The sequence below is a fragment of the Selaginella moellendorffii genome, unplaced genomic scaffold (genome assembly GCF_000143415.4).
Source record: "Selaginella moellendorffii unplaced genomic scaffold, v1.0 SELMOscaffold_53, whole genome shotgun sequence".
NCBI lineage: Eukaryota > Viridiplantae > Streptophyta > Lycopodiopsida > Selaginellales > Selaginellaceae > Selaginella > Selaginella moellendorffii.
The window spans coordinates 1,066,160-1,088,222 of record NW_003314314.1 but is presented as its reverse complement, the minus strand read 5'-3'; the positions used below and the strand labels follow the sequence as shown (position 1 = coordinate 1,088,222).

General features: G+C 52.2%; 10 protein-coding genes across 18 annotated transcripts; 7 read left to right on the top strand and 3 right to left on the bottom strand.

Annotated features, from left to right (window-relative positions):
* Nucleotides 1–1,426: 1,426 nt before the first annotated feature.
* Nucleotides 1,427–3,493, top strand: LOC9636249 (cytochrome P450 78A4). Its single transcript, XM_002982388.3, has 2 exons — nt 1,427–2,639; nt 2,739–3,493. Exons 1-2 carry the CDS (start codon nt 1,623–1,625, stop codon nt 3,357–3,359), a joined length of 1,638 nt encoding a protein of 545 aa, XP_002982434.2. The 5' UTR covers nt 1,427–1,622; the 3' UTR covers nt 3,360–3,493.
* Nucleotides 3,494–3,871: 378 nt separating this feature from the next.
* Nucleotides 3,872–7,074, bottom strand: LOC9661003 (OBERON-like protein). The gene is made up of 3 exons (XM_024687452.1): nt 4,938–7,074; nt 4,341–4,887; nt 3,872–4,276 (listed from the first exon to the last, which is right to left on the bottom strand). The coding sequence occupies exons 1-3, from the start codon at nt 6,892–6,894 to the stop codon at nt 4,267–4,269; spliced, it is 2,514 nt and encodes an 837-aa protein (XP_024543220.1). The 5' UTR covers nt 6,895–7,074; the 3' UTR covers nt 3,872–4,266.
* Nucleotides 7,075–7,355: 281 nt separating this feature from the next.
* LOC9661002 (membrane protein PM19L) lies at nt 7,356–8,262 on the top strand. The gene is made up of 4 exons (XM_002982387.2): nt 7,356–7,667; nt 7,732–7,900; nt 7,964–8,012; nt 8,072–8,262. The coding sequence occupies exons 1-4, from the start codon at nt 7,538–7,540 to the stop codon at nt 8,150–8,152; spliced, it is 429 nt and encodes a 142-aa protein (XP_002982433.1). The 5' UTR covers nt 7,356–7,537; the 3' UTR covers nt 8,153–8,262.
* Nucleotides 8,263–9,536: 1,274 nt separating this feature from the next.
* LOC9636248 lies at nt 9,537–11,208 on the top strand. Its single transcript, XM_024687330.1, has 2 exons — nt 9,537–10,194; nt 10,259–11,208. Exons 1-2 carry the CDS (start codon nt 9,724–9,726, stop codon nt 10,709–10,711), a joined length of 924 nt encoding a protein of 307 aa, XP_024543098.1. The 5' UTR covers nt 9,537–9,723; the 3' UTR covers nt 10,712–11,208.
* Nucleotides 10,928–13,034, bottom strand: LOC9661001 (serine/threonine-protein phosphatase PP2A-2 catalytic subunit). Of its 3 annotated transcripts, XM_002982271.2 has the most exons (12): nt 12,777–13,034; nt 12,592–12,648; nt 12,456–12,539; nt 12,275–12,346; nt 12,143–12,214; nt 12,036–12,076; nt 11,891–11,957; nt 11,644–11,835; nt 11,497–11,586; nt 11,382–11,433; nt 11,273–11,328; nt 10,928–11,219 (listed from the first exon to the last, which is right to left on the bottom strand). In XM_002982271.2, exons 1-12 carry the CDS (start codon nt 12,867–12,869, stop codon nt 11,154–11,156), a joined length of 942 nt encoding a protein of 313 aa, XP_002982317.1. In that variant the 5' UTR covers nt 12,870–13,034; the 3' UTR covers nt 10,928–11,153. The 3 variants fall into 3 exon arrangements, with proteins under 3 accessions (XP_002982317.1, XP_024543096.1, XP_024543097.1); XM_024687328.1 differs by having other exon boundaries at nt 11,382–11,586; XM_024687329.1 differs by having other exon boundaries at nt 12,143–12,346; nt 12,777–13,026.
* A 192-nt stretch (nt 13,035–13,226) lies between these two features.
* Nucleotides 13,227–14,044, top strand: LOC9661000 (ATP synthase subunit b', chloroplastic). Its single transcript, XM_002982385.2, has one exon. It carries the CDS (start codon nt 13,248–13,250, stop codon nt 13,923–13,925), a length of 678 nt encoding a protein of 225 aa, XP_002982431.2. The 5' UTR covers nt 13,227–13,247; the 3' UTR covers nt 13,926–14,044.
* Nucleotides 13,634–15,405, bottom strand: LOC112350692 (methyltransferase-like protein 22). 5 transcript variants are annotated; one of them, XM_024687322.1, is made up of 6 exons: nt 15,017–15,405; nt 14,896–14,963; nt 14,738–14,840; nt 14,490–14,688; nt 14,117–14,430; nt 13,634–14,068 (listed from the first exon to the last, which is right to left on the bottom strand). In XM_024687322.1, the coding sequence occupies exons 1-6, from the start codon at nt 15,303–15,305 to the stop codon at nt 13,938–13,940; spliced, it is 1,104 nt and encodes a 367-aa protein (XP_024543090.1). In that variant the 5' UTR covers nt 15,306–15,405; the 3' UTR covers nt 13,634–13,937. The 5 variants fall into 5 exon arrangements, with proteins under 5 accessions (XP_024543090.1, XP_024543092.1, XP_024543091.1 ...); XM_024687324.1 differs by having other exon boundaries at nt 13,634–14,219; nt 14,280–14,430; XM_024687323.1 differs by having other exon boundaries at nt 13,634–14,430; nt 15,017–15,142; nt 15,191–15,405.
* Nucleotides 15,406–15,468: 63 nt separating this feature from the next.
* On the top strand, nt 15,469–17,199 carry LOC9660999 (glucan endo-1,3-beta-glucosidase 8). Its single transcript, XM_002982384.2, has 2 exons — nt 15,469–15,883; nt 15,959–17,199. The coding sequence occupies exons 1-2, from the start codon at nt 15,534–15,536 to the stop codon at nt 17,058–17,060; spliced, it is 1,452 nt and encodes a 483-aa protein (XP_002982430.2). The 5' UTR covers nt 15,469–15,533; the 3' UTR covers nt 17,061–17,199.
* On the top strand, nt 17,111–20,439 carry LOC9636247 (ion channel CASTOR). Of its 2 annotated transcripts, XM_024687314.1 has the most exons (15): nt 17,111–17,465; nt 17,527–17,643; nt 17,700–17,807; nt 17,879–17,924; nt 17,979–18,085; nt 18,143–18,305; nt 18,361–18,521; nt 18,575–18,694; nt 18,751–18,917; nt 18,972–19,109; nt 19,157–19,292; nt 19,344–19,539; nt 19,593–19,679; nt 19,728–19,870; nt 19,935–20,439. In XM_024687314.1, exons 1-15 carry the CDS (start codon nt 17,253–17,255, stop codon nt 20,358–20,360), a joined length of 2,328 nt encoding a protein of 775 aa, XP_024543082.1. In that variant the 5' UTR covers nt 17,111–17,252; the 3' UTR covers nt 20,361–20,439. The 2 variants fall into 2 exon arrangements, with proteins under 2 accessions (XP_024543082.1, XP_024543083.1); XM_024687315.1 differs by lacking the exons at nt 17,111–17,465; nt 17,527–17,643 and having other exon boundaries at nt 17,698–17,807; nt 17,875–17,924.
* LOC112340453 lies at nt 20,429–22,063 on the top strand. Of its 2 annotated transcripts, XM_024687320.1 has the most exons (8): nt 20,429–20,553; nt 20,605–20,743; nt 20,794–20,888; nt 20,953–21,070; nt 21,125–21,246; nt 21,302–21,473; nt 21,530–21,673; nt 21,725–22,063. In XM_024687320.1, the coding sequence occupies exons 1-8, from the start codon at nt 20,447–20,449 to the stop codon at nt 22,034–22,036; spliced, it is 1,209 nt and encodes a 402-aa protein (XP_024543088.1). In that variant the 5' UTR covers nt 20,429–20,446; the 3' UTR covers nt 22,037–22,063. The 2 variants fall into 2 exon arrangements, with proteins under 2 accessions (XP_024543088.1, XP_024543087.1); XM_024687319.1 differs by having other exon boundaries at nt 20,429–20,743.

Below are 22,063 nucleotides of genomic sequence, written 5' to 3'. Positions count from 1 at the left end.
TTTCCTTACTTGCCAGGCCAGTCGAATCATGGTTGTCATGGTCCAGTTTTACTTTCAAACGCTATTGGTTTGGCGGACGTTCGTAGGCTGCAGGTATTATAATCAGCATGAGGCACCCATGTGAAAATATAATGGCCAGGTCATTTTTTGGCCGCAGGAACAATAAGAGTATGAGCTCAAAAACGGCAACCAGACCGAAAATATTCATACCGGTAAGCTCCTGAACTGAGCAACCAAGGTATGCTTTGACTACAAGAAGCCATCCCGGGGACCGGACACTCCAAGGACTTCCAGTTCGACTTTTATGGACCCCACCCCTCGGATCCAGCGTAACGATCATGGTTTGTGTTCGATTCTACACTTGTAGTGCCGGAGTATCTGGTAGAGTTTCAGTACACTTGTGGAGGAGAGCTTTCACAGAGGGTTTCAGTTTGAGGATCGAGGCCGAGGCCTGGCAGTGGGAAGGGGCGTCCATACACGGATCCGGTATGCTTTAGGTCTCATTCAGCGAGTTGAGCTTCTTGGGCCTGTTGAGCAGCCCGACTGCCAGGCTCCCTGATTGCTCGCCCAGCACCTGCAGTCATGGAAATTTCAGAATTCCACCACCTTGATTGGGTCACCTCGCTTGCATCGGCCACGCTGGAGAACGGCATTCGCCCCTTGAACATGCTCCTTAGAGCCCTAAAGCCGTGGTGACCAGTCAACCATAGACCAAGTCTGCGGTTTCATTTCTTTTTTCTTTCCTCCTTGCTTGTCATGTTACCCAGCCTCGGGAGGAGCGAGCATGAGCGATCGAACAAGTGTGGCGTGATTGCGATTGAGGTGCAAATAAGCGTAGCATAATAGCACTGTGCAGCATGGTCGAAAGAGGTGGATTTCCCGCTCCACGCCGCCTTGAGCTCTGGAGTTTGGTTGTTTTTCTGTGGGGCACCACACCCAACAACACATGCCAAGGTTGTGATTGGAGAGAAGTCATCTCCCTCCAGCAACCCGATTGGATTGGAGTGCTCCAATATATTCCTGTCAATGATTGCCCAATCTTGGAAAGCAGCATGTCAGAGAGTTTTCAATTCCCGGCCAGGATAGAAAATTTGGTTTGGAGACGGGCGTCACTCAGCCTGGATCCATGGCTTGAATGGACACGCCAACTGGGGGTTGCAAGCCATGACGGACAAGAGCGGCAGCGCCTAAACAAACAAGGCGGATCCTTTGGCGATCTTGGCAGGAGTGTTGTCAAGTTGGCCAACGCATTGAAAAACTTGACCGTGACCAACAAAAGGGAGGTTGACGGAACTCTTGAAACGTGATCCATTGCCACAGGGTTTAACGTGGAAGCCCAGGAGCCTCGGAGATAGATTTTAAGTGGGAGTTTCCAAAACACCACTTTTCCCAGGATGAACGCATACTTTTCCCTGCGCTGTGCCATATAATCTATCCTTTGTGCAAGCAAAGCTACATGATCACTTGACTGCCATGTTATAGTGATCAATCCAGACGCCGTTATCCTGCGATTATAAATACCAGCCAAGGCTTGAGCCGGGTCTTTGTGATCGAGCGAGTATATGCTTGTAGCTAGTCTCGGCCGAGAGCAGAAAAGAATTAGTGACTGGTGATCTAGATCAATGGAGTGCGGTCATGGGATCTGGCTCCAAGTGCTGCCGCTGTTGCAAGTGCTGGCGAGCCGAGAGCGCAATCAAGATTTGTTTCATGTCATGCTCCAGCTCGCTGCCGGCATGGTAAGATCGTCACGGATGCTATTACTGACGATCCTCCTGCTCTGCTTGCTGGCCTTGTCAGCCAAGGTGTGGTGCAACAGGCTCCCTGGCTGCAAGAGATCATGGAGCAGCACCATTCCGGGGCCGGCAGGAATGCCCGTGGTGGGCAACCTGGTGGAATTCGGCCGTGCCGCGGGGCAGCCACACAGATGGCTGGCGGAGCTGGCTGCAGCCTTGAATCCCAGCGCGGGGCTCATGGCCTTGCAGCTGGGGAGCACCAGGCTGGTGGTGGCCAGCAAGCCCGAGGCGGCGCGAGAGATACTGAGCAGTCCCTGCTTTGGCGATCGGCCTATCAAGCAGTCGGCTCAGGAGCTCATGTTTGGGCGGGCCATCGGATTCGCGCCGCAGGGCGAACACTGGAGGCGGCTGCGAAGGATTGCCGCGCACAGCCTCTTCTCGCCCAGGCGAATGGCGGCGCAGGAGCACATACGGCTCCAGGAGAGCGAGGCGATGCTGGGGGCGATCCGCCGGCAGGGGCAGCAGGATCCGCTGCCTCTCCGCTGCATCCTGCAGCAAACGTCCGTGAGGACGATGATGAGGAGCGTGTTTGGGTGGCGGTCGTCCAACAAAGAACAAGAGGAGGAGCTGGTCAGCATGGTTCGCGAAGGCTTTGACCTTCTCGGGGCCGTGAATTGGGCGGATCACATCCCGTTGCTCAAGCACCTGGACGCGCAGGCCATTCAGCGGCGCTCCCGAGTTCTCGCTGCTCGAGTGTCGGCGTTTGTCGGCGGCATCATCAGGCAGCACAGGCTGGCAGCAGCCACGGGCAACGCGGGAATGCGGAGCGACGACTTTGTGGATGTTCTACTCGCTCTTCAAGGGGAAGACGAGCTCCAGGACGACGACATTGTTGCGGTGTTGTGGGTAAGTGAGCGAGCGATCTAAGCCTACAATGCAAACAGTTCTGTTTGTCATCAAGGTGGCCATGCCGTTGACTTCCTTTTTTGCACGCTGTTGATGCAGGAGATGATCTTCAGGGGGACGGACACCACTGCCATCCTGACCGAATGGGTGCTAGCCGAGCTCGTTGTGCATCCAGACATCCAGCGCAAGCTCCACCTTGAATTGGATGCTACTCTTGGCGCCGAGGACGTAAGGGACGACCATGTTCACAGGTTGACTTACTTGCAAGCAGTGGTCAAGGAGACGCTGAGGCTTCACCCCCCAGGCCCCTTGTTGTCGTGGTCTCGCCTCTGTACGCAAGACACCACCATCGCCGGCGGCCATCATGTTCCCAAAGGTACCAACGCCATGGTGAACATGTGGGCCATAACGCATGACTCCACCATCTGGACTCAGCCCCACCGCTTCTTGCCCGAGAGGTTCATGGCCGGAGCCGGCGGAGCCGACATGGATGTCAAAGGGAGCGATCTCCGCCTAGCGCCATTCGGTTCTGGGCGGCGTGTTTGTCCCGGACGAGCACTTGGCCTCGCCACTGTGCACCTGTGGGTTGCCCGGCTGCTGCAGAAGTTCGAGTGGCTGGCTTGCACCGACCATCCCGTGGAGCTACAGGAAGTCCTCAAGCTCTCCGCTGAGATGGCCAAGCCTTTGAGAGCATGCCCGGTCCCCAGGCGTCCAATGTAAGCATGTTTGAAAAAGATGGAGGACTATAGCTACCTAGATTCCTCTTGTACAAACTATGAAGCTGCCAATAAAGGTAGATAGATGAGTCACACAAGTTATGCATGTTTCGGAAGTCGGTGTCGTCTAGAGCTGAACCGGAATCTTAGGCGACTCTGGTTTCCAAAAGTGGATGCCTTGATTCTCAAGTACCAGCTGTGAGCAAGCTCCTGCAGCTATACAGCAGACTAGCTAGAGATACCTGTCGTCTCTCAGAGGCATAGTGGAAAGATACAGATTGCCATGCCACGTCTTGTATCGAGTAACAGTGCAACGAAAGCGAACACTCAACTTTGCAGCTCGTAGAATAGCTCTGTTGTAGCTCTGAGACAGCAGTTGGGAACCTCTGCCTCTCCCGCTGCTTCCAACCTGCACATGTTCTTCGTGGTAAATCCTATGCCTACTCAATCCGTCATATGAGATACACTCGCTTTGCTCTAGCTGTTCTTGTCTTAAGAATATATGCGTCACCAGCATCCAGACAAGTAACAGTCGTTTACTGCTTCACCTTGGAGCTCGTAAGACTTGCTGTGTCTGCGCTAACAAGGGCATTAATCCAGCAGCTCCTGTACAAGAACAATGACTTGCACCTAACCTCAGCATTGTCGGATTTTTCCACGGAAGAGATTGGACCGCTTCAAAAGCAGAGCAGTGCACCTGACCTTGAATCCTAGGAATTCTAGGTAGGGGCGAGACGACTCTCCCTGTATGGCTAGATAGAGCTATCAACAGAGACACGAATCTGACTACGCAACCATCACAAGAATCACTCAGTCTGTCTGGTAAAATTTTCAACAAGTCCGTGATGCGCTCGCTCTTTTACAGCTCCGCACGTAGGCCCTCTTAGATAGTACACAACGCCATGCCAGGTCTATGCCACCCTGCCCCACAAGCACGAAACCGTTGGCCACGCTCACAAAAGCTTTTCGTCACGCTGATTTTTACCTGGACTGCAAATATCTCTCCAAGTACGCTTCAATTCCAGAAACCTCCTCTGCTTGCAGCTGTTTGGCAGCTTCCATGTTTCCCAGCAGGTCTTGCAGATCACCCATCAACTTGCGCACAATGTCGAAGTTTGACGAACCTTTCTCCAGAAACTGCAGGTCCTCGAACTTCCGCTTCCGTTTCTCCTCTGCTTCGAGCAGTTGTAGCTTGGATTTCTTGGCCACGTACTCTTGTTCCACCTTGACGCATTTAGCCAGAACAATACGCTGCAATCCTTCGGCCTCGCGGGAAGCTTCATCCGCACGCGCTTGAAACATTTTCGCCTCTGCTTGTTTGATACGGACAATGCTCTCCAGCTCTTCTATCTCGGCTTTCTTCCTGGCTCTTTCGTATTGCATTTCAGCAGCATCTGTACGCTTCTCCTCCAACACGCGGTCATATGTCTGAAGTGCCAAAGTCGCTCTCTCCAATACTGTGTTTGGATCAATACGAGCAGCACCTGCTGTCGCGTGCTCGTCATCTTCCAGGAGGGAGACGTTTTTACTATCTGGAAAATCAGCTCTAAGAAATAGAAAGTAAAATAGACAAAATACGTACCTTCAAAGAATCTAAGCATGGCATTGCAGGCCTCCGCTACGTCCAGGTTGTTGCTCTCAAGTTTGGCTATCATCTGGCCGGCTCTTCGGCACAGTTGTCTCCCCCTCAAATCTTCGCTGCCCTGAAACATTCGCCTTGCACAATCCAGCTCCTTGACGAGTACTCCTCGGTTCCACGACTTGGCACAAGAGGCAAAAACCTCTTTCACAAATCCAAAAAGTTCGGACGTGTGGCCGCATGCGATGCAGTGGAACTGCATCTCTGAAGTCCCTGGTGTCGTCCCCGGCTTAATGTACATCTTTCTCAGCCCGCAGTCGGTATGGCACCAGTGAATACAGTAGTCACAGCCCACCCAGCTGCAAGTGCTGTGCGCCGTGTCGAACTTCGAGCACACGACGCACATGCACGCGTTGCAAAACCCGTTCTTCTGGGTGCATATCTTGCACTCACAGTTGTCGACAGGAAGCTGGCTGAGGCACTGGACATTACGGCATCGAGAGTGGAGCAAGACCTCGACGAGAAGTTTTAGCTGGTTGTCTTGCAGGAGGAACGCTGGGTTTCCCGTCTTAACAGCAACCAAGATCTCAACCTGAGTACGGTGTGACTTGTGAAGAGCGTCCGACGACAAGTCATTCCTGGTTTGTAGAATTCTTTGCAGCTGTAAAAACTCTTCTCTCCGGTCACTGCTTTCCACCAGGTCCTTCGCCGACGCCTTTAGCCCGTCCAGCACATCTCGGGGTAAGTTTCGCATCTTTTCCGCTACCACTAGAACCGGATCAGCAACCACCTCACGAACAGAGACTCGCAAAGTTGCCGACGCCCTGTCCCGCTCAAACGACCGTTCCCAGGATCCCACACTCTGGGAAAGGCCGCTGGACTTCACCTGTTTCCTGTGCATGCTGCCTTTGGGACGAGAATGGTGAGGAAAATGGTTACTTTCCGACACCGCTTTTCCCTTGAAGGGGTGGTGACGAGCGTAGTCCCCAAACTCCATCTTTCTGCTGCCTAGACCAGCTGAATACGAGGAGGCTTCCGGACGCACGGGTTGGCTTGCACTGGAGAACTCCTGATAGTCGTGTGAATTGTGCGTGAGCGAGCAGCTGGGGTTGTGAGTAAACGGGTGAGAACAGGAGAGCGATAGCGAAGTGGTAACGCCATGAGAAAAGGTTTCTGCTTGGGACATAGACTGGAAGCTCTTGTTCCTGTTGAGTGCACGATGCGAGTTGGACAATCCCAGCGACAACGACGTGTCAGGTTCCGCCTGTGGCAGCTTTGAGTCCTCGGGAACAACTGGCACATTGTCTTCAGGCACCACCCTCCCTTGGCGTTCGTCGGGCACTCCCTCCTCTTGAGGAGCATCAGCCCCGGCGTCGTGATTTCCCAAGCTCTCCGCCATAGCTTGCACCGCCTCTTGATTGACAACATCTTCGGTGGAAGTGTTGTCTTGGGAAGCAAGCGCTACCTTGTCTTGTAACTTGCCTTCCTCTCGCTCGTCAGCCTCCTGCTTCCCAGCTTGTGTCTCACGGCCTTCCCCTTCAGTCTTGTCCGCGTCTACCGGATTAGCCACGGGCAGATGATCCTGTTGGTCGTCGTTCATGGCCACCTTATCTAGCTGGGGAGGCTTTGCGTCAACCTCCTCGTCTCTCCTCTGGCATCGACTAGCTCTGCTTGTTCGCAACCTTTTCAAATGCTTGGACGTGTCGCTTCTTGGCGTGTCAGCAGCAGAAACTTGTGCATTGTCCTTTTCAGCCCCTGGAGCAAACCTCTTGACTCGCTTCTTCTCTCTGTCTGTTCGATGACCCTTGGGAATCTTGGTGTCAAACTCGTACCTCACCTCCTTGTCCCCCGAGCAAGGGGATGGCGAATGCCGCTCGCCGCTACATCTCTTGTCCCCGTTTTTTTGGGCAACTCTGGCGGAATCCTTGGATTTGGAGGGATTGCCCAGGCTGCTCGACATGTTGCTATGTGAACACGCACAACAAGGTACCTGCAATTCACGGATCCAACAGCGCCACAGGGATGGAATCAGCGCCTCCTAGCCATTCTCTGGATGCGCCTCGTCTGCTCCACAACCCTAGTCAGTCTCTCTCTCACCTCCGCACACAAGCACGACACCTAGTCAAAGCGCGAGTGCTCCGACACTTTTGCCACCACGGTTCGATTCCCCTCGCTCTCCTCCGAGTCAACGCACGGTAAGTAAATGGAGAAATTTGTGCTAGGTAAGTAGCAGCTAAGTTAGATTTGCCAGCTGAAAAGCAAAACAACCACAGTAACTTCTAGCTAGGAGGGCCAGCAAAACATTCTTGAACAATCTGGGAGCTGGAGTGCAACTCTTTGATCCTCTCCCTGACGCGTGGCGGTCGATCCGGTACCCATGAGTTCTCTTCTTATTGGCGGAGAAAGCCGTATATAAATGCTTCCCACCTTCCCTTGGGAACCATCTCCGGCTGGCCGGCAACTCTCTTTGCTTTTCTCTTTATCCTTTCCTTGTCAATTGGGTCACCGGGAGGGAGAGAGAGAGAGAAAGAGAGGAGAAATCCTTTACTTGTCAATATAGTCACTGGGAGGAGAGAGAGAGAGCGAGACAAGAGTGAGAGAGGATGGCTTCTTACGCCAAGCACAGAGGCCTTGCGGCGCCGCTCCTGGGGGTGAACTTGGTCCTCTACATCATCCTGCTGGGGCTGGCGAGCTGGGCATTGGACGAGCAGCTGGATGGGCATTTGGCGGGAGGTAAGAAACGTGCAATCGCTTGAAAACCAGGTTTTGAAAGAATGCAAAACGTGGGCATGCGCAGGGAACGGAGCCACTTCCGACCTCATTCGCTTCTCTTTGATCGCTGGAGTGGTGGGCATCGCGTCCGTCCTGGTGGGTCTCTTCCATCTCAAGCACCGGCGGAGCGAGAGCCACGGCGGCGCAGGATCGGCGGCGGTTATTGCCCTCCTTCTCACGCTACTCGCCTTCGGGTAAGAAAGATGGAACTGCCATTTGATTTTTGAGCCGAGCCGAGCGGGATTTCTGTTTTGCAGCGTCGCTTGCAAGCAGATTCATGTGGGCTACATCTACTCGGACAGACTGGTAAGAGCAATGCAGCGGGGACCCGTTATCATCCGTTTTGCTTTTGTCTTTGTGAGCAGAAAGCGCTCGAGGCGTTTGCGATTGTGGTGGCAGCCACGCAGCTGCTCTACGTGCTGCTCATGTATTTTGCGGACGAGTGAGCTCGCGAGCCATGGATTCCAACGACAAACTCTCCGGGGTCACCCGGATGGCTTTGTAATTGTTTGTATTATAGATATAATTACAATCTCCTGGTGTGGTGTTTCTGATTTGTGGATTGCTCACAAGGAAGACGTTACTGGCACTCGGAATATTCCTGCCTTTTCAAATTTTTAAAGTCCCCCCTCTCTCTCTTTCTGTGTGTGTGTGTGTGTGTCTGTCTGTCTGCGGGTTCCGTTGTATCTCTGTGTTTGTGCGCGCTGTGCTCTCCTTGGTGAATGGTATGGCTGCCTCCAAATGAGCATCTCTGCCCCCACCCCCGCGGGGCTTTTGGGACGGGCTCGTCCGCGAGCCGAAGAGTGAGGACGCCGTCTCCGATGCCTTGCACGCGCTGGAAAGCGACACTAAGTATGTAGCTTAGAAGGGTAGCAAAGGTGTTATGCTTGGGCACCGAGAGACTAGTTAGATAGAAAACCTTCCACTGCCACCGTGCTCGCTACCTTTCCCTCGTATATATATTTATCACTGGCTGGCAAGCAAAGAGAGCTCAGCTCTTCGGCCGCAGTGCTGCGCCCCATGCCCTTTGCATTTACGAGGAGTAAATGCTACTGTGTTGTATGTGTGCGCACATATCCCTCCCTGATTCAAATCCTGCGCATGGTCAGCGTCACAGTCCAACTTGGGGCCGCACACCTCTCCTAGGCTTTGGGTTGTTTGCTCCTTTGTTCCTGATCGCGCGTTAAAGCAAGCGGGATATTTGTTAGTTTGCAAACTGTCGCGCTTTCTGGAAGAGCCAGGACGATTCGTACGCTGGAATTCGTCGCATTACTCACGGGCCGCCGCCCGGACGGAGAGAGCTGCCTGCTACATCTTAGAAAGGACATTGCCAATTGAATGGCTCAATCCAGAATCCATCCATCCATCTCTCTCTCCCATTCTAAAAGACAGGAAGAAAGAATATCCTCTCCTTCAAGGAAGAATGGTTACAAATGCAAACATGATTGAGGAGAGATTTTTGTATCGGGCTGCTTGGCAGCGGTGCCGATTCTCTTGCTACACTATCCCAACAGAGGTCCAAATCCCTGGCCTTGTTTATACGATCATCACTTCCTACTTAATAGTAGTATACTTGCTAGTTGTTGACCAGCACAATAAGATATAGGTTGTAGTTGTTCAGCTGTCCAGGACTCACAAAACCAAAGTTTAGCACTACCAGTAGTTTTAGTGACTGCTGGCAAGCCTAAAAGCTAAAATCAATGCCTTGAGTGGAAGCAAGCGAGCAAGCAAGGGGCAGTTTAAAAATTTATCAAGAGAAATGCAGTGTGGCTGACAGTTACCCTAATGCGCTCCATCATTACATCATCCAGCACTTTTTTCTGTTTTTATAAATTGAGAGGAAAGGAATGGTTGCATGCTAGAAAAGAGGGTCGTCCTTGTTGCTTCTTCTCTTGCAACCTAAATGGAAGTGCTATGGGGGTGCAGGACATGGAGGGGGCCTCTCTTCAACCTCTTGACAACACCGGGAACAAGAGCAGTGGTAGCCGTCCGGTACGGTTTCTGATTCTTTCATAGCATGGGAGGCGGGCGGATCCTCGTCAATCCTCACTCTCAGGTGCTCTCCAAGAAGAAGCACCACTCTTCCAGCCACAGCAACAGCAGCAGCAGCAGTAGCAGTGATGGTGGCGGCGGCGGCAGCAGCAGCAGCAAGCACGCTAAGAATCGAGTGAGTAGCAGCAGTATTAGCGGCGGCAGTAGCAAGAAAGATCATCCCGCGCGATCATGGCCCCAAGGTGCTCTGCAAGTGGTTGAAGCCCAGCTTGGCCTCCTCTCTGCCTCCTCCACCGGGGATGATTTCCAGCAGCAGCAGCAGCGGCGGGAGGAGGAGCAGCAGCCAGCAGCGGGTGACGATCAATCGCCATCGCCGAAAAGGACGAGATGGGGCGGCGATGACGAAGACGACGACGACAGGTCACGGGTGCACGTCGATCTTCAACCCCAGCAGCAGGCTCTTCCTTACGGCTGGGAGCAATTCCTCGACATCAATGTAAGTCCTCTGCTCCTCCAATTTCTGTCCCCTCTCACACATTGCGCTCCTTGCATCCATCCAGACAGGGGAAGTCTACTACATCGACTGGAGCACTTGCAAGCGGACTTGCAGGGACCCCAGAGAGGTGGCTCGCCTCGCCGATGATAAAATCCGAGCTCTCAGGCAAGTTCGCAACCTCCAGCAGCAAGAGCAAGAGCAAGAGCAAGAGCAAGGCGTTGTTAGTCGCAGCCACACATCTTCAGCGCGGCCAGCAGCAGGGGCAGCACCACCCTCCTCTTCCTCGTCGTCCGCCTCTGCCGTCTTTCCCCCTCAACCATACCACCCTTCCTCGGAAGACGAAGAGCAAGACCACCAGAACGAGGCCTCGTCATCGCAAGCACAAAGACGAGGCGGCAGGGGGCATGAAAATGTCATGGTTGCGCTTGGCTGCCACCGCTGTTTGACGTACTTCATGCTGCCCAGACAAGATCCCGTCTGCCCAAGCTGTGGAGCTCGTCTCCAGGTGAAGCATTGAAACGCTTTCCTTTTTTTTTGTTCAGATAGGCTTCCATTCCTTCTGTTTGTTCCTCCCGAATTCAATGCTGAGGTCCCTTCCTTGGGAAACTCCAGTCACACGGGACATAATACGACACACACAAACACACGCACACTTTTAACGCAGCTTTCTTTGAATGACAATCGCATCACCACAGTGATAAGTCCATGTTCCGGCAGTCACCTGAGCAAAAAATCTCAACCAAGACTACTTAGTATTACAGATAGCAAGAGAAGAACGAATGGAAGCCGGCAGATATGGAGGGGGGCTTATCTATTCTTTGAGCACACTAGGTGTATCGAGGCACTTAAAACTTCCCGTGGTCTTGTTTTTGAGCTGCACGCCGCGGCCGCTGTCGAGGTGTCGGGAATCGCTGGGCCTCTCAGCAAAAAGAATTCTAAGGTGAATCTTAGAGCTCCAGTTACAAGAAATAGTCTGGCGTTCTTCTCGTCACGTCTGGTTCACCCCGCCTTGGAGCAGGCTCAAACTGTAAGATACACAAGCTCAGTACAAGGAAGAAAGATCGACAACTACACCTACCTGAATAAATGTATGGCCCATGTTGTCATCCACTTCCAAAATCGACGCCATATTTCCTGTGCCAAGACCAAAAACTCAACACGGCCTAAAACACTTCTTAGAAACTTACCGCAGCGATAGCAATAATTTGGCGCACTGAAAATAGTGACTACTTTGTGCTCCTGCAAAAGTTGACAACGACAGTAGCAATTGTCATCCCAATCATCAATCCATAAACGACTTACATGACCCCAGTTGTAACCTTCCATCACTAGTTGATGGGCCCTTGCAACCAATTTTAAGTTGTTAGTATGGTTGAATTGTTCTGAGATATCCTGCAATGACAATGCACCTTCAGGCACACACCACACAATAGCAAAACCCCGGCTTACATGTCCAAAAGTATATCCCGCGCCACGAGGAGAAATTCCCCAGCCGCAACGGTCATCCGGGTCCGACCATAGTAAGTCGCACATCGGGCCTTCATGGGGAACTTCTTGAACCCGGTCAAGCTGCCTCACGTGATCTAGTGTATCTATCGAAGGGGAAAGCCCTCCGTGCAAGCAAAAGATTTCCGACTCTACCTGTCACATAGAGAAGCAGAAAGTTTAAACCGTGAGTGTCGACGCTTTCACATACCAATGCCGTCAAAGGAAAGTAGTCAAAAAGATCTGTGAAGATCTTCCAAACATTCGCATTCCCATACCTGAAAAAAAAAAAAAAAAAAACAAAGAACATGAGAAACGGCCGCATATACATGATACATGAATGATCCAACACTTACTTTCGCAAGCACTCGTCATAAAAACCGTAAACTTGCGTAATCTGTGTCGCATGGCAAGAACATAACAGTCAATGTCCAAGGCTAGCTTAAATAACTGTCGTACCAACCTGCCGACTTTCGTGATTCCCTCGTAAAATGGTGATTCGATCTGGATACCGGACCTTCAACGCGACCAAAAGCTGCATAGCAGAACGAAGAACCGAGTCAGCTTGCATGTAAATGACAAGAGGAGAACTCACAGTTGCAGTCTCGACGGAGTAGTACCCACGATCCACATAATCGCCCATAAACAAGTAGTTTGTATCTGGACACTACAAAGACAGAGATTAAAGATCAAACCTGGTGAGTAAGGCGGAAAACTCAGGACTTGAAACGTACACAACGACTCCGAGGGTGAAGAAGGAAAACATATACACTCACCTTGCCACCGATTCTAAAGAGCTCTGCGAGGTCGTGGAACTGGCCGTGTATGTCTCCACAAATTGTGACAGGACATTTGACTGGCTGCTCAACATTTTTGTGAAACAAGTGAGACCACCAAAGCAGCTCAGCTTACCTGCACATTGTTCTCTTCCATCAAAATTTCTTTGGCCTTCTCACAGAGGGCCTGCACCTGCAAAAAAAAACAGTGTTTTCAGAGACCTAAAAGACTGGAAGTGCAAGAAATGCAGGAGCTTAGGTCACACATTCGGACAAGAAAATGCGCAAAGGGGTTTTGCCCGAGATGGAAGGAAATTTTACCTCGTGTTCTACCAGCGGCTTGCACTGCATCAGCTGCGCGATCTGTGCATCCAGCTGACCGTAGCCATTTGACGACACTGGCGCCACGTTCATCCTAGCGAGCGATGCCCCGCAAACAAAACCCTAAACAATGATTCTTCTAACCCTGGGCGGATCTAGGCAGGGCGAGGCGTTTGCCAAGCACGTAGAGCGCGACGCCGTCCGATGCGCATCCAGCGAGCCCTCGGATCGGGCCGTGGCGCCTATCTACCTATATCGATCCACAAAATGGGGGCTCCTAACAGATTCTCGCCTTTAAAAGCCCGTCTGGTTTAACGGAATCCCCTGCATTCTAGGGCTGGAGGCTCCGTGACTTGATCCTGGGCGTTGGCTCCTCCATCCGACGGACGTGACCTCCCAGGCCCCGTGAGCCTTGTCTCGCTAGGAATATCATCCATCTATCGTCTCGGTTTGTGGTTTTGTGGAGTGGCTATGGCGACTTGCAGCGCGGGAGCTCTCGTCATCCGGTGCCCAGTGTCGGCGTCCCTATGCAAGGGATCGTCGGCGAGCTGCAAAGCCAAGGTTGGTGCTAGCCCCCAGGAATGGCTGGTGAAGAGATTGAGCAGAGCTTTCGACGGTGCTAGCTTGCGGAATGCGGCATTCGGGGCTCTCAACTTGGCCACCCTCAGCTTGCCCGCGGCGCTTGCCTTGGCCGCCGAGGAAAAGAAGGAGCCCGGCAAACTCTTCGACTTCGACGCCACGCTGCCCATCATCGTCGCGGAGTTCCTGTTCCTCATGGTGGCTCTGGACAAGATCTGGTTCACCCCCGTCGGCAAAATCATGGACGAGCGGGACGAGATGATCCGCAACAAGCTGGAGAGCGTCAAGGACAACTCGGAGGAGATTAAGAAGCTCCAAGACGAAGCCGAGGCGTTGATTCAGGCGGCCAGAGCCGAGACCACCGCCGCACTGAACAAGATGAAGAAGGAGACTGCCGCGGAGCTGGAGGCCAAGCTGCAAAAATCAAGGGAGCGAATCGAGCAGGAGCTGGCTCAAGCTCTCGCCAACTTGGAAGAGCAAAAGCAGGAGACGCTCAAGAGCCTGGAGACGCAAGTGCAGGAGCTCAGCGACAAGATCGTCGAGAAGGTCCTTCCGGCCAAGGCCAAATAGTGCTCTCCGCTTTCACTGCCTCTGTGGCGCTGCACATATCTCCCATAGCTCCAAGTCTGTACCGCGATCGTATTCCATAATGTATTTTGGGACCGTGAAATCATCCAAACGTTTGCCGAGGAATGCAGCACTGGTGTTTTCCCCTGCACCATCCTGGATCAGGCTGACGAGGAACGACCAGATGAGAATACCTTCTACGCTCAGGTGTCCAACAAAGTTTGCATAGCCATTGGCTACCACGTCCAGCGCGTCCATGGAAAAATTGTAGCGCTTCTCAAGTCCAAGGTAGAGTGCCTGTGCACCAGGTGGAGTGAGAAGGAACTCGAGAGCTTTAAGGTAGGACTTTGGCTCAACTTTGTTTGATCCAGGAAGGAGCATCTTTGACACAGCTCGGAAGAAAGCATCGGTCAAGTCGTCGCTGTAGATGACATCTGCGGCCAGAAAGATGGTGGCGTCCTCCACATCCTTGAGATCCTGTTGGCTCCAAAGGTACGGAGAGCTCGTCCTGTGGAGTAAAGCAAGCGTCTAGCGGATTGAAAGAACAATTGGGGAACACAAACTCACGCTGCCTGTTGCATGTTTGTCGTCCGGGGTGGCCAGCCTTCCTCCCAATCCAGCTCTCGCACTCTAACGCCGGACTCGCCCCGAAGAAAGGACCCGCGGTTTGCAAAAACGTTCCGAGAGCAGTTGTCAAGCACATCCGCACCCCTGTCCGTCAGGAAAACAAGCTTGGCATGGCGTGCAAGGGTAATGCCTGCTAGTCCTGCAGGTGTGGAAACAAATTCACACACGCAGGAAGGAAGCACCTTTACCTGTCCCGCACCCGAATTCCAGAGCCGTGACATTCTCAAAGTCGGAGGTGTTCTTGCACTTGTGGATTATAAAGTCGGCAAGGAGTAGTGCTCCTCTCCACACCTGAGGAGGCATCCGGAACTCATCGACACTGCAAGCTTAGACGCGCCCGCTGTACCTGCAAACCTACTAGAGGGATGGCAGTGGCCATGTTGTGATATATCAGTATGGACTCTCTCGGCCTGTCTGCACAGTCCCTTCAGATAGCACTCAACACTCCCGGAACTTGGAAAGGTTACCTGGAACCAAAACTGCTGTGCTTCTCCGAGCGACAATGAGATCACCATCGTCGTCCACTCCACTCCTTGTATCCACTTGATGCGCAGCCGAGCTGCGCCCTTGAGCCGATGGAACTTTGTCATTGTCTGCGTAGGAACATATTTGGCTGGACGATCCGAGCCCAGAGAGTGTACCTGACTTGGCGCTGCTGATTGTGAAGCAGGACACGACGCATCCAGATCCGCATTCCAGATGCACCTCGCTCAAAACCTCCATTTCATAAGCTAGGGCAAATGGACAAGTTGCCATGATCAAGGCTCAGCTAGGACTAAAGAAGAAGATGATTGAGGAAAAAGGGCAACCAATTTGCAAGTGACAAGGATCCACGTGTCAGCCTGACGTTTTCAGACACAGCCGACCGTTCCGGGGGGTTTTTCAAACCATGAGGTTGACCTAAAGAGGAGGCGGTGCCACAGGGGACCCTCTTTCCCGATACCCAGCTAGGTAGCCAAGGGAAAGTGGCGTGAGGCGCCCAAGATGGCGATTCTTGGCCAGCAGCTGCTGCTGGGATTGGTGGCGATGGTGGCGATGGCGGCGTGGATGGGCGTGTCAGAGGCAGCGCTCGGGGTGAACTATGGCACAATGTCGTCGCACCTTTTGCCCCCAAAGGTTGTGGCGCGGCTGCTCAAGGCCAACAACATCACCCGGGTGAAGCTGTTCGATGCGGATTTCGCAATGGTGAGGGCATTCGCAGGTACTGACATCGAGGTCATGGTTGCAATCCCCAATGACATGCTTGAAATGATGGCCACTAGCACCGACGCCGCGGAGAGGTGGGTCAAGCGCAATGTCACCCGCTTCTTGATCGATGGTGGCGTCAAGATCAAGTGAGTCCTTTCTTGCTCGCAGCTGACGAAAAGCGCTGGAGCTGACATCTTTGTTGCTTGCTTGCCTTGCCGCAGGTACGTGGCGGTGGGCAACGAGCCTTTCCTCACGGCTTACAACGGGAGCTTCATAAGCTCCACTCTGCCGGCGGCGGTGAACATCCACCAGGCGCTCGTGAAGCACAAGGTGGCCGACGAGATCAAGGTCACGGTTCCGCTCAACGCCGACGTGCTGAGTAATGGCGGAGTGAACGTCCCGTCGGCGGGCATCTTCCGGCCCGACATCCAGGACACCATGTCCCAGCTGGTGGCATTCCTCGATCAGAACCAGTGCCCCTTCACCATCAACCTCTACCCCTTCCTCAGCCTGCAGCAGGATGCAAACTTCCCGCGAGAGTTCGCCTTCTTCGACGGGGCCGTGCCACCGACAGTCGACGGCGCTCTTTCCTACACCAACGTCTTCGACGCGTCGTATGATCTCCTGGTATCGGCGCTGCGCAAGAACGGGTTCGGCAACGTCGGCATTCTGGTCGGGGAGGTGGGGTGGCCGACGGATGGCGATCCGAATGCCAACATGGCCAGCGCGCAGAGGTTCTACCGCGGCCTGGCCACGCACGTCGGCCGCGGGACTCCGCTGTCCCCGCGGCCGCTGGACGTGTACCTCTTCTCGCTCACGGACGAGGACCAGAAGAGCATCGCGCCGGGGAACTTTGAGCGGCACTGGGGGATCTACACTTTCGATGGCCAGGCCAAGTACCAGTTGGACCTGAGCGGGAGCGGATCCATCGCGAGCCTGGTGAATGCTCCCGGCGTGGACTACTTGCCGCGCAAGTGGTGTGTTTTGGATCCGGCGGCGGACAGGACGCGGCTGGGCGACAATGTGGCCTACGCTTGCATGTACGCCGACTGCACGGCGCTCATGTATGGCGGCTCCTGCAATGGCATCGGCGGCGACGGCAATGCGTCGTATGCCTTCAACAGCTACTACCAGCTCAAGGGCCAGATGGGGAACAGCTGCTACTTCGATGGCCTCGGCAAAGTCACGGACGTGGATCCGTCGCAAGGGGATTGCAAGTTTAAGATTGGGATTGTGACGGCCGCGTCTCCTCCTCCCGGGTTGTCGGCGGCATCGTCACTGTTGGCCGCCGCCTCCCTGGCGTTTCTCTTCTTGCTTTTCTAAGTAGGCCTCCAGCGACCGCGACGAGTTTGTTCTAGGTAGTATGATTCATCCGCGACGATGACGACGACGACGACGACGACGACGTGACGTGTACAGCCGCAGTTTTCATAATTGTATACCGTATTTTAAGTTTTTGGAAGACTTCGTCCCTCCAGTGCGCGTACTTGAAACTGATCACAAGAGAGGGGATGGATGCGAGGCAAATTTAGGGCATCTATGTCTGGCCGCGTTTGCAGCGTTGTGCCGCTGTGCACGCCACGCGGCGGGCAGCTGCAGCAATGTAGGTTGCTGCCGCAGCCTCCAATTCTCACTCTCGTCCACAGGCAGCGAGCGTCTTCACCGGCGCGTGTCTCTCAGGCGGATTTGCTGGTCCTGTGCAAGCAAGACAAGACATCAAACTACAAGGTAGCTCTCTTCTACCGCAACTTTGCTTCTTGTTATATTTTCTTTCTTCTATTGTCAAAAGGGAACTCGATTCACTAAGCTACTAGCATGCATTTCGTTGGGTGTCGCCATGGGAGCTCTCGGATTTCCGGGCCGTATCAAGACAAGGGACCACCTGGCTTATGCTGCTACAGCGGAGGTAGGCTTGCTTTTCATCGCATTAGCATGTATGACACAGATCCTTGCCAAGAACAGATAGTGATTACTACGGCGCCTGTTCAAGCTCCAAATCAGATTGCTACGCTGAAAGACAAAGCCATGTACGCGCTGGATTATTTCTTCGCCACGAAACCGGCTGGAAAGGTGAGACTCTTTAAAAAATCTCGTTAACCTCGCTGTTTTCGTGCTAACGCAGCGTCTTTCTTTGTAGCTAGGCCATCATGCTCATTGCCATATGCGCGCTCATGACGGCTCTCGGTGGTATGCATGACAAGTTAGATGTCTTCTAGTTGGAGATAATGTTTTAGTGTGCAGGTTTTCTCTATTTCCAATTTGCAATTCCACAGAGATCCAAGGACTTGCCAGAGTCATTGTGGACGGCCTGGACGTTCATTGCAGACTCCGGTGCTCATGCGAGTGAGGTGACAACGTTTGCTTTCGGCTTGCGTGCGTTGTTCCTCACTCTTTAGTGCACTCAGGACACCTTCCGTAAGAGACTTGTCGCGGTTCCGATCAGCATAGGGGGAATGTTTTTCTTCGCGCTGCTGGTCGGGCTGATGACCGATGCCGTTGCCAGTAAAGTGGACCAGTTGAGTAAAGGAGAGAGTAGAGTACTTGAGGAGAACCACACGCTGATTATCGGTGAGTCAAGCCTATTACGTTTACTGTCTACTTTAACAAGCTTTAACGATTCTAGGATGGACGAAGAAAACAATACCACTAGTGAAGGAGCTCGCGATAGCAAATAAAACTCGGGGAAACAAGAGAAGCATCGTCATTTTAGGAGATGCTCCAAAAGAGGAGATGGATGGTAATTTAAAGCAGAACCTTCCTCTGCCTGATCGGTTCGGGACGAAAGTGAGCTTCTAGTTATTGTATTTGACAATTTCTCCTGATTTCTTTCACATCAGGTGGTTACCAGGAGTGGATCTGCTACATCGATAGATGATTTAAAGCTATGCTCTGCATCCTTGGCGAGAACCATTGTCGTTTTGTCACCCGCATTGAGCCCGCTAAAGGCAGATGCTATTGTAAGTATTTTGCAAGCTTCAAGTATATTTCGTTGAAAACGTTTACTGCAATGCAGGTTATCCAGACATGCACTTTACTTGCAAACTCTCCAGAGATACGTGCTGACATTATTGCAGAACTGGCAGAACTTGATCATGTGTCTGAATTGCAAGGAATTATTGGCACCCTTCTTCCTTTCGGCCAGTCTAAAATGCTGAAAGCATCTACGAGCCCTTACATGAGGTATTTAAGCTGATTACAGAGCTCTAACTGCCATCTGAAAGTATGGTTGCGCAGACGACGGAAAATGGTGCCGGTTGCTACGGGTGACATGGCTTTACGAATAATGGTGAAACGGGCACTTGAACCAGGAACTGTAGAAGTTTTGAAAGAGCTTTTACAGTTTGAAGGTTGCGAATTCCGTCTTAAATATTGGTACTGTGCTTGGAATACTTTTTTGCGGTTCACAAACTTGTCTGTAGGCCGGAGCTCGTGGGGAGGAAATTTTCAGAAATGATTTTTCTATTTCCGGATGCTATCCCTTGCGGTTTGAGGAAGACACTTCCGTCTGGCCAGAGCTGTACACTTGTAAATCCTCCACCAGGAACTGTCATCGAGGTTGGATCTGCGCTGGATGTTTTTGATGCTAATCATCTAAAATGTGTGAAGGAAGGTGATAGGTTGCTGGTGATTTCAGAGAACGATGAAAGCTACAAGCCTGCTGCAACATTGTACGTGCCTCCCCATGTACCGAGCTTGACTACAAAGACCAGCCACAAGAAGCCGAGTCTCAACGTGCTTATTGTTGGATGGAGAAACGACCTTGACGACGTGCTGCATCTGATAGATTCGTCTGTTTCAAGAGGTAAGACTTTTGTTTTAAAGCCTATGTATAAAAATGGAGGCTTTGTTGTGCAGGGAGTCAAGTCACTGTCCTCTCAATTGTAAAACCGCAGGAGCTGCTTGAGGACGATTTCAAGCTGAAACATGCTAGCATTCGACATAGTAAGCCCATCTGAGATCCACTTTGTCTCTAACATGCCTCTCTCTCAGTATACGGAGATCCATTGTCTCTTAAAGTTCTTAAAGAGTTGCCGGTAGAAGCTTTTGACAAAGTTATAATATTGATGGATGAAGACAAGGGTCCGGATCTCAATAACACGGCAGTAACCGCGATGTTCATCCGCCATATACAGGTTTGGTGTTATCCTTCTTATTCAGCTAGCTCAGTTTTCTTTTTCTGTCTTTGTGTGGAATCAGATTGAAAGAGGCCGAAAGGACTCGACAATTGTGGCCGAGTTACCGACGTTGGAAGATACTGCACTCCAGGAAGTGCATGGTGCGTGGTTGGACGATACAGTCGATCCAGATTACCTTCAAGCCATGGTTCTTGCCAACCTTGCCGAGGACGTGGACGTGGGATCCGTCCTGGACAAGGTCGTGGGGGATTCGCAGAACACAATGGTGCTACAGCAGGTGACGAGCTACCTCCAGGACGATGTCGAATCAGAGAAACTCACTTTCTGGGAACTGCAAGCTCGAGCGGTCCAGAAAGGGGAGATTATAGTTGCTCATAAATGCGCAGCTAATGGGAACCAGTGGGTGACGAATCCTCCCAACAAGTCGGAGAAGCTAGCTTGGGTGGCGGGCGACGAGCTCCTTGTTCTTCCAAGAGCTTCTTCCTGAGCGTAAGAACATATGCCGTGTTTGGTAATGTAATTGCATTTGTGGTCATAAGTTGCTAGGTACCAAGGCTTTGTTTCAATACCGGCATGGCAGTAGCAACATCCTCATGTGTATGCTTGCTGCCATCTCGTGCTCTTAACCATTCTTTCCGAACCAGGGGCAGTAGAGCCGTCTTTCTTCGTAGAGTAGAGTGGTCAGTCGTTTGGAGGCCGAAGCGCTCACCAGTGCTTGTGCATTGCAGCAGTAATGCAGCGGAGTCTACAGCAGAACCGAAGCCAAACGACGATGAGGAAAATGAAGATGACGATGACGATAAGAAGGCGTTTGAAAGGCTGGAGCAGTATATCGAGCTAAATCGCGGGTCTTGGAGTGGCACATTCACGGTATGGTTGCTTTTTGTTTCAGCTCTAAATTTTTAATTGTTGGGCAGTAGCAATACGACTGTCTCGGCAAGGTGCTAGCGTGCATTCCCATCAAGCTGAAAGCGAATGTTTACGGCAAAGGGGAGCACCTTGCTCTCTACCAAACGTAAGCGCCATGGCTATGGCCCAATTGCTCATGAACTTATCGTTTATTATCTTTGCTTTTCTAGTCTTTGCGTGAAGCAAGCAGAGTCGTCGACATCGTTCTCTGGGGATGCTGAGGATGTACAATGGCTTGAATTCAATCTTGCAGATTTAGATTCGGTGACAATCAACCAGCGCCACCGGGTAAGCTCAAGGCTTGAAAGTGCTGAGTAAACTAGAGGCTTGTTTGGATCACAGGTTGGATACTTTGGCGACGAGAAAGCATACTGTCTGTCGCATTTGACTGCCAAGGTGCTGGACGTGGTGCTGAGAGCTGGAGTACTTGGAGAGAATGACGACGAGGAACAAGATTATTTCCCGTAAGTTCTCTCGATAAGTGATGGAAGTGACTAAGTCTTTGTTAAATCCGTGCAGGGGTGTCAAGCTTCCATGTCGGAGGCCAGCTCTGGTTAACGAGAGCTGTATGTTCTCGGCTACTGGGAACAGCCGAGTTCGTGCATTCCACGTCTTGAATCCTCAAGGCCTGCTCGACATGATCGGTGTGTTCCACGAGAACAAAGACGGCGAAGCTCCGGAATCCATGCGGGTGAGCAAATCATTTCCTCCTTTTCTGCACGAGTATTGATCTGGTTTGGTGCACAGAACGATTGCACGGGCTTGGATCCTTTGGTTGGAGTATGGTCTGGCCGCGCAGTCACCCAAAGAACAGGAATGTATGGTTCCACAATCGCTGAGGAGTACTTGGACTTTCGAGTTGACATGAATGACAAGAGCGAGATCACGCAGGTAAGATGGAGATGAGTTCGCTTTCTTTTTTTTCCCAACGAAAGCTTTCAGACAATCTCGAGCTCCAGCAGCTCGAATTCAGAGGCCGGGGCAACGAATAAGCAGACGAACCTGACAGTCAAAGGCATGGCGTCGGGTAACTTGGTGAGATTCACAGATGGTTTACAGTCGACTCTCCTTCCCGGTGGAATGTGCATCACTGCTCCCATCAGTGTCGGGAATTGCGTTAAGAAGAGTCGCTCCTTCTTCCTCGAGTTTGCGTGGATCGAGTCGCCCAACCAGCGGCGACGAATCATTCGGACTTACGACACGACAGGGGTGGTAGTGTCCACAACTCTGTGCAAAGAGAGCAAGCAAATTTAAGGCCGGCCCCTGTTTTAGGGTTCCTGA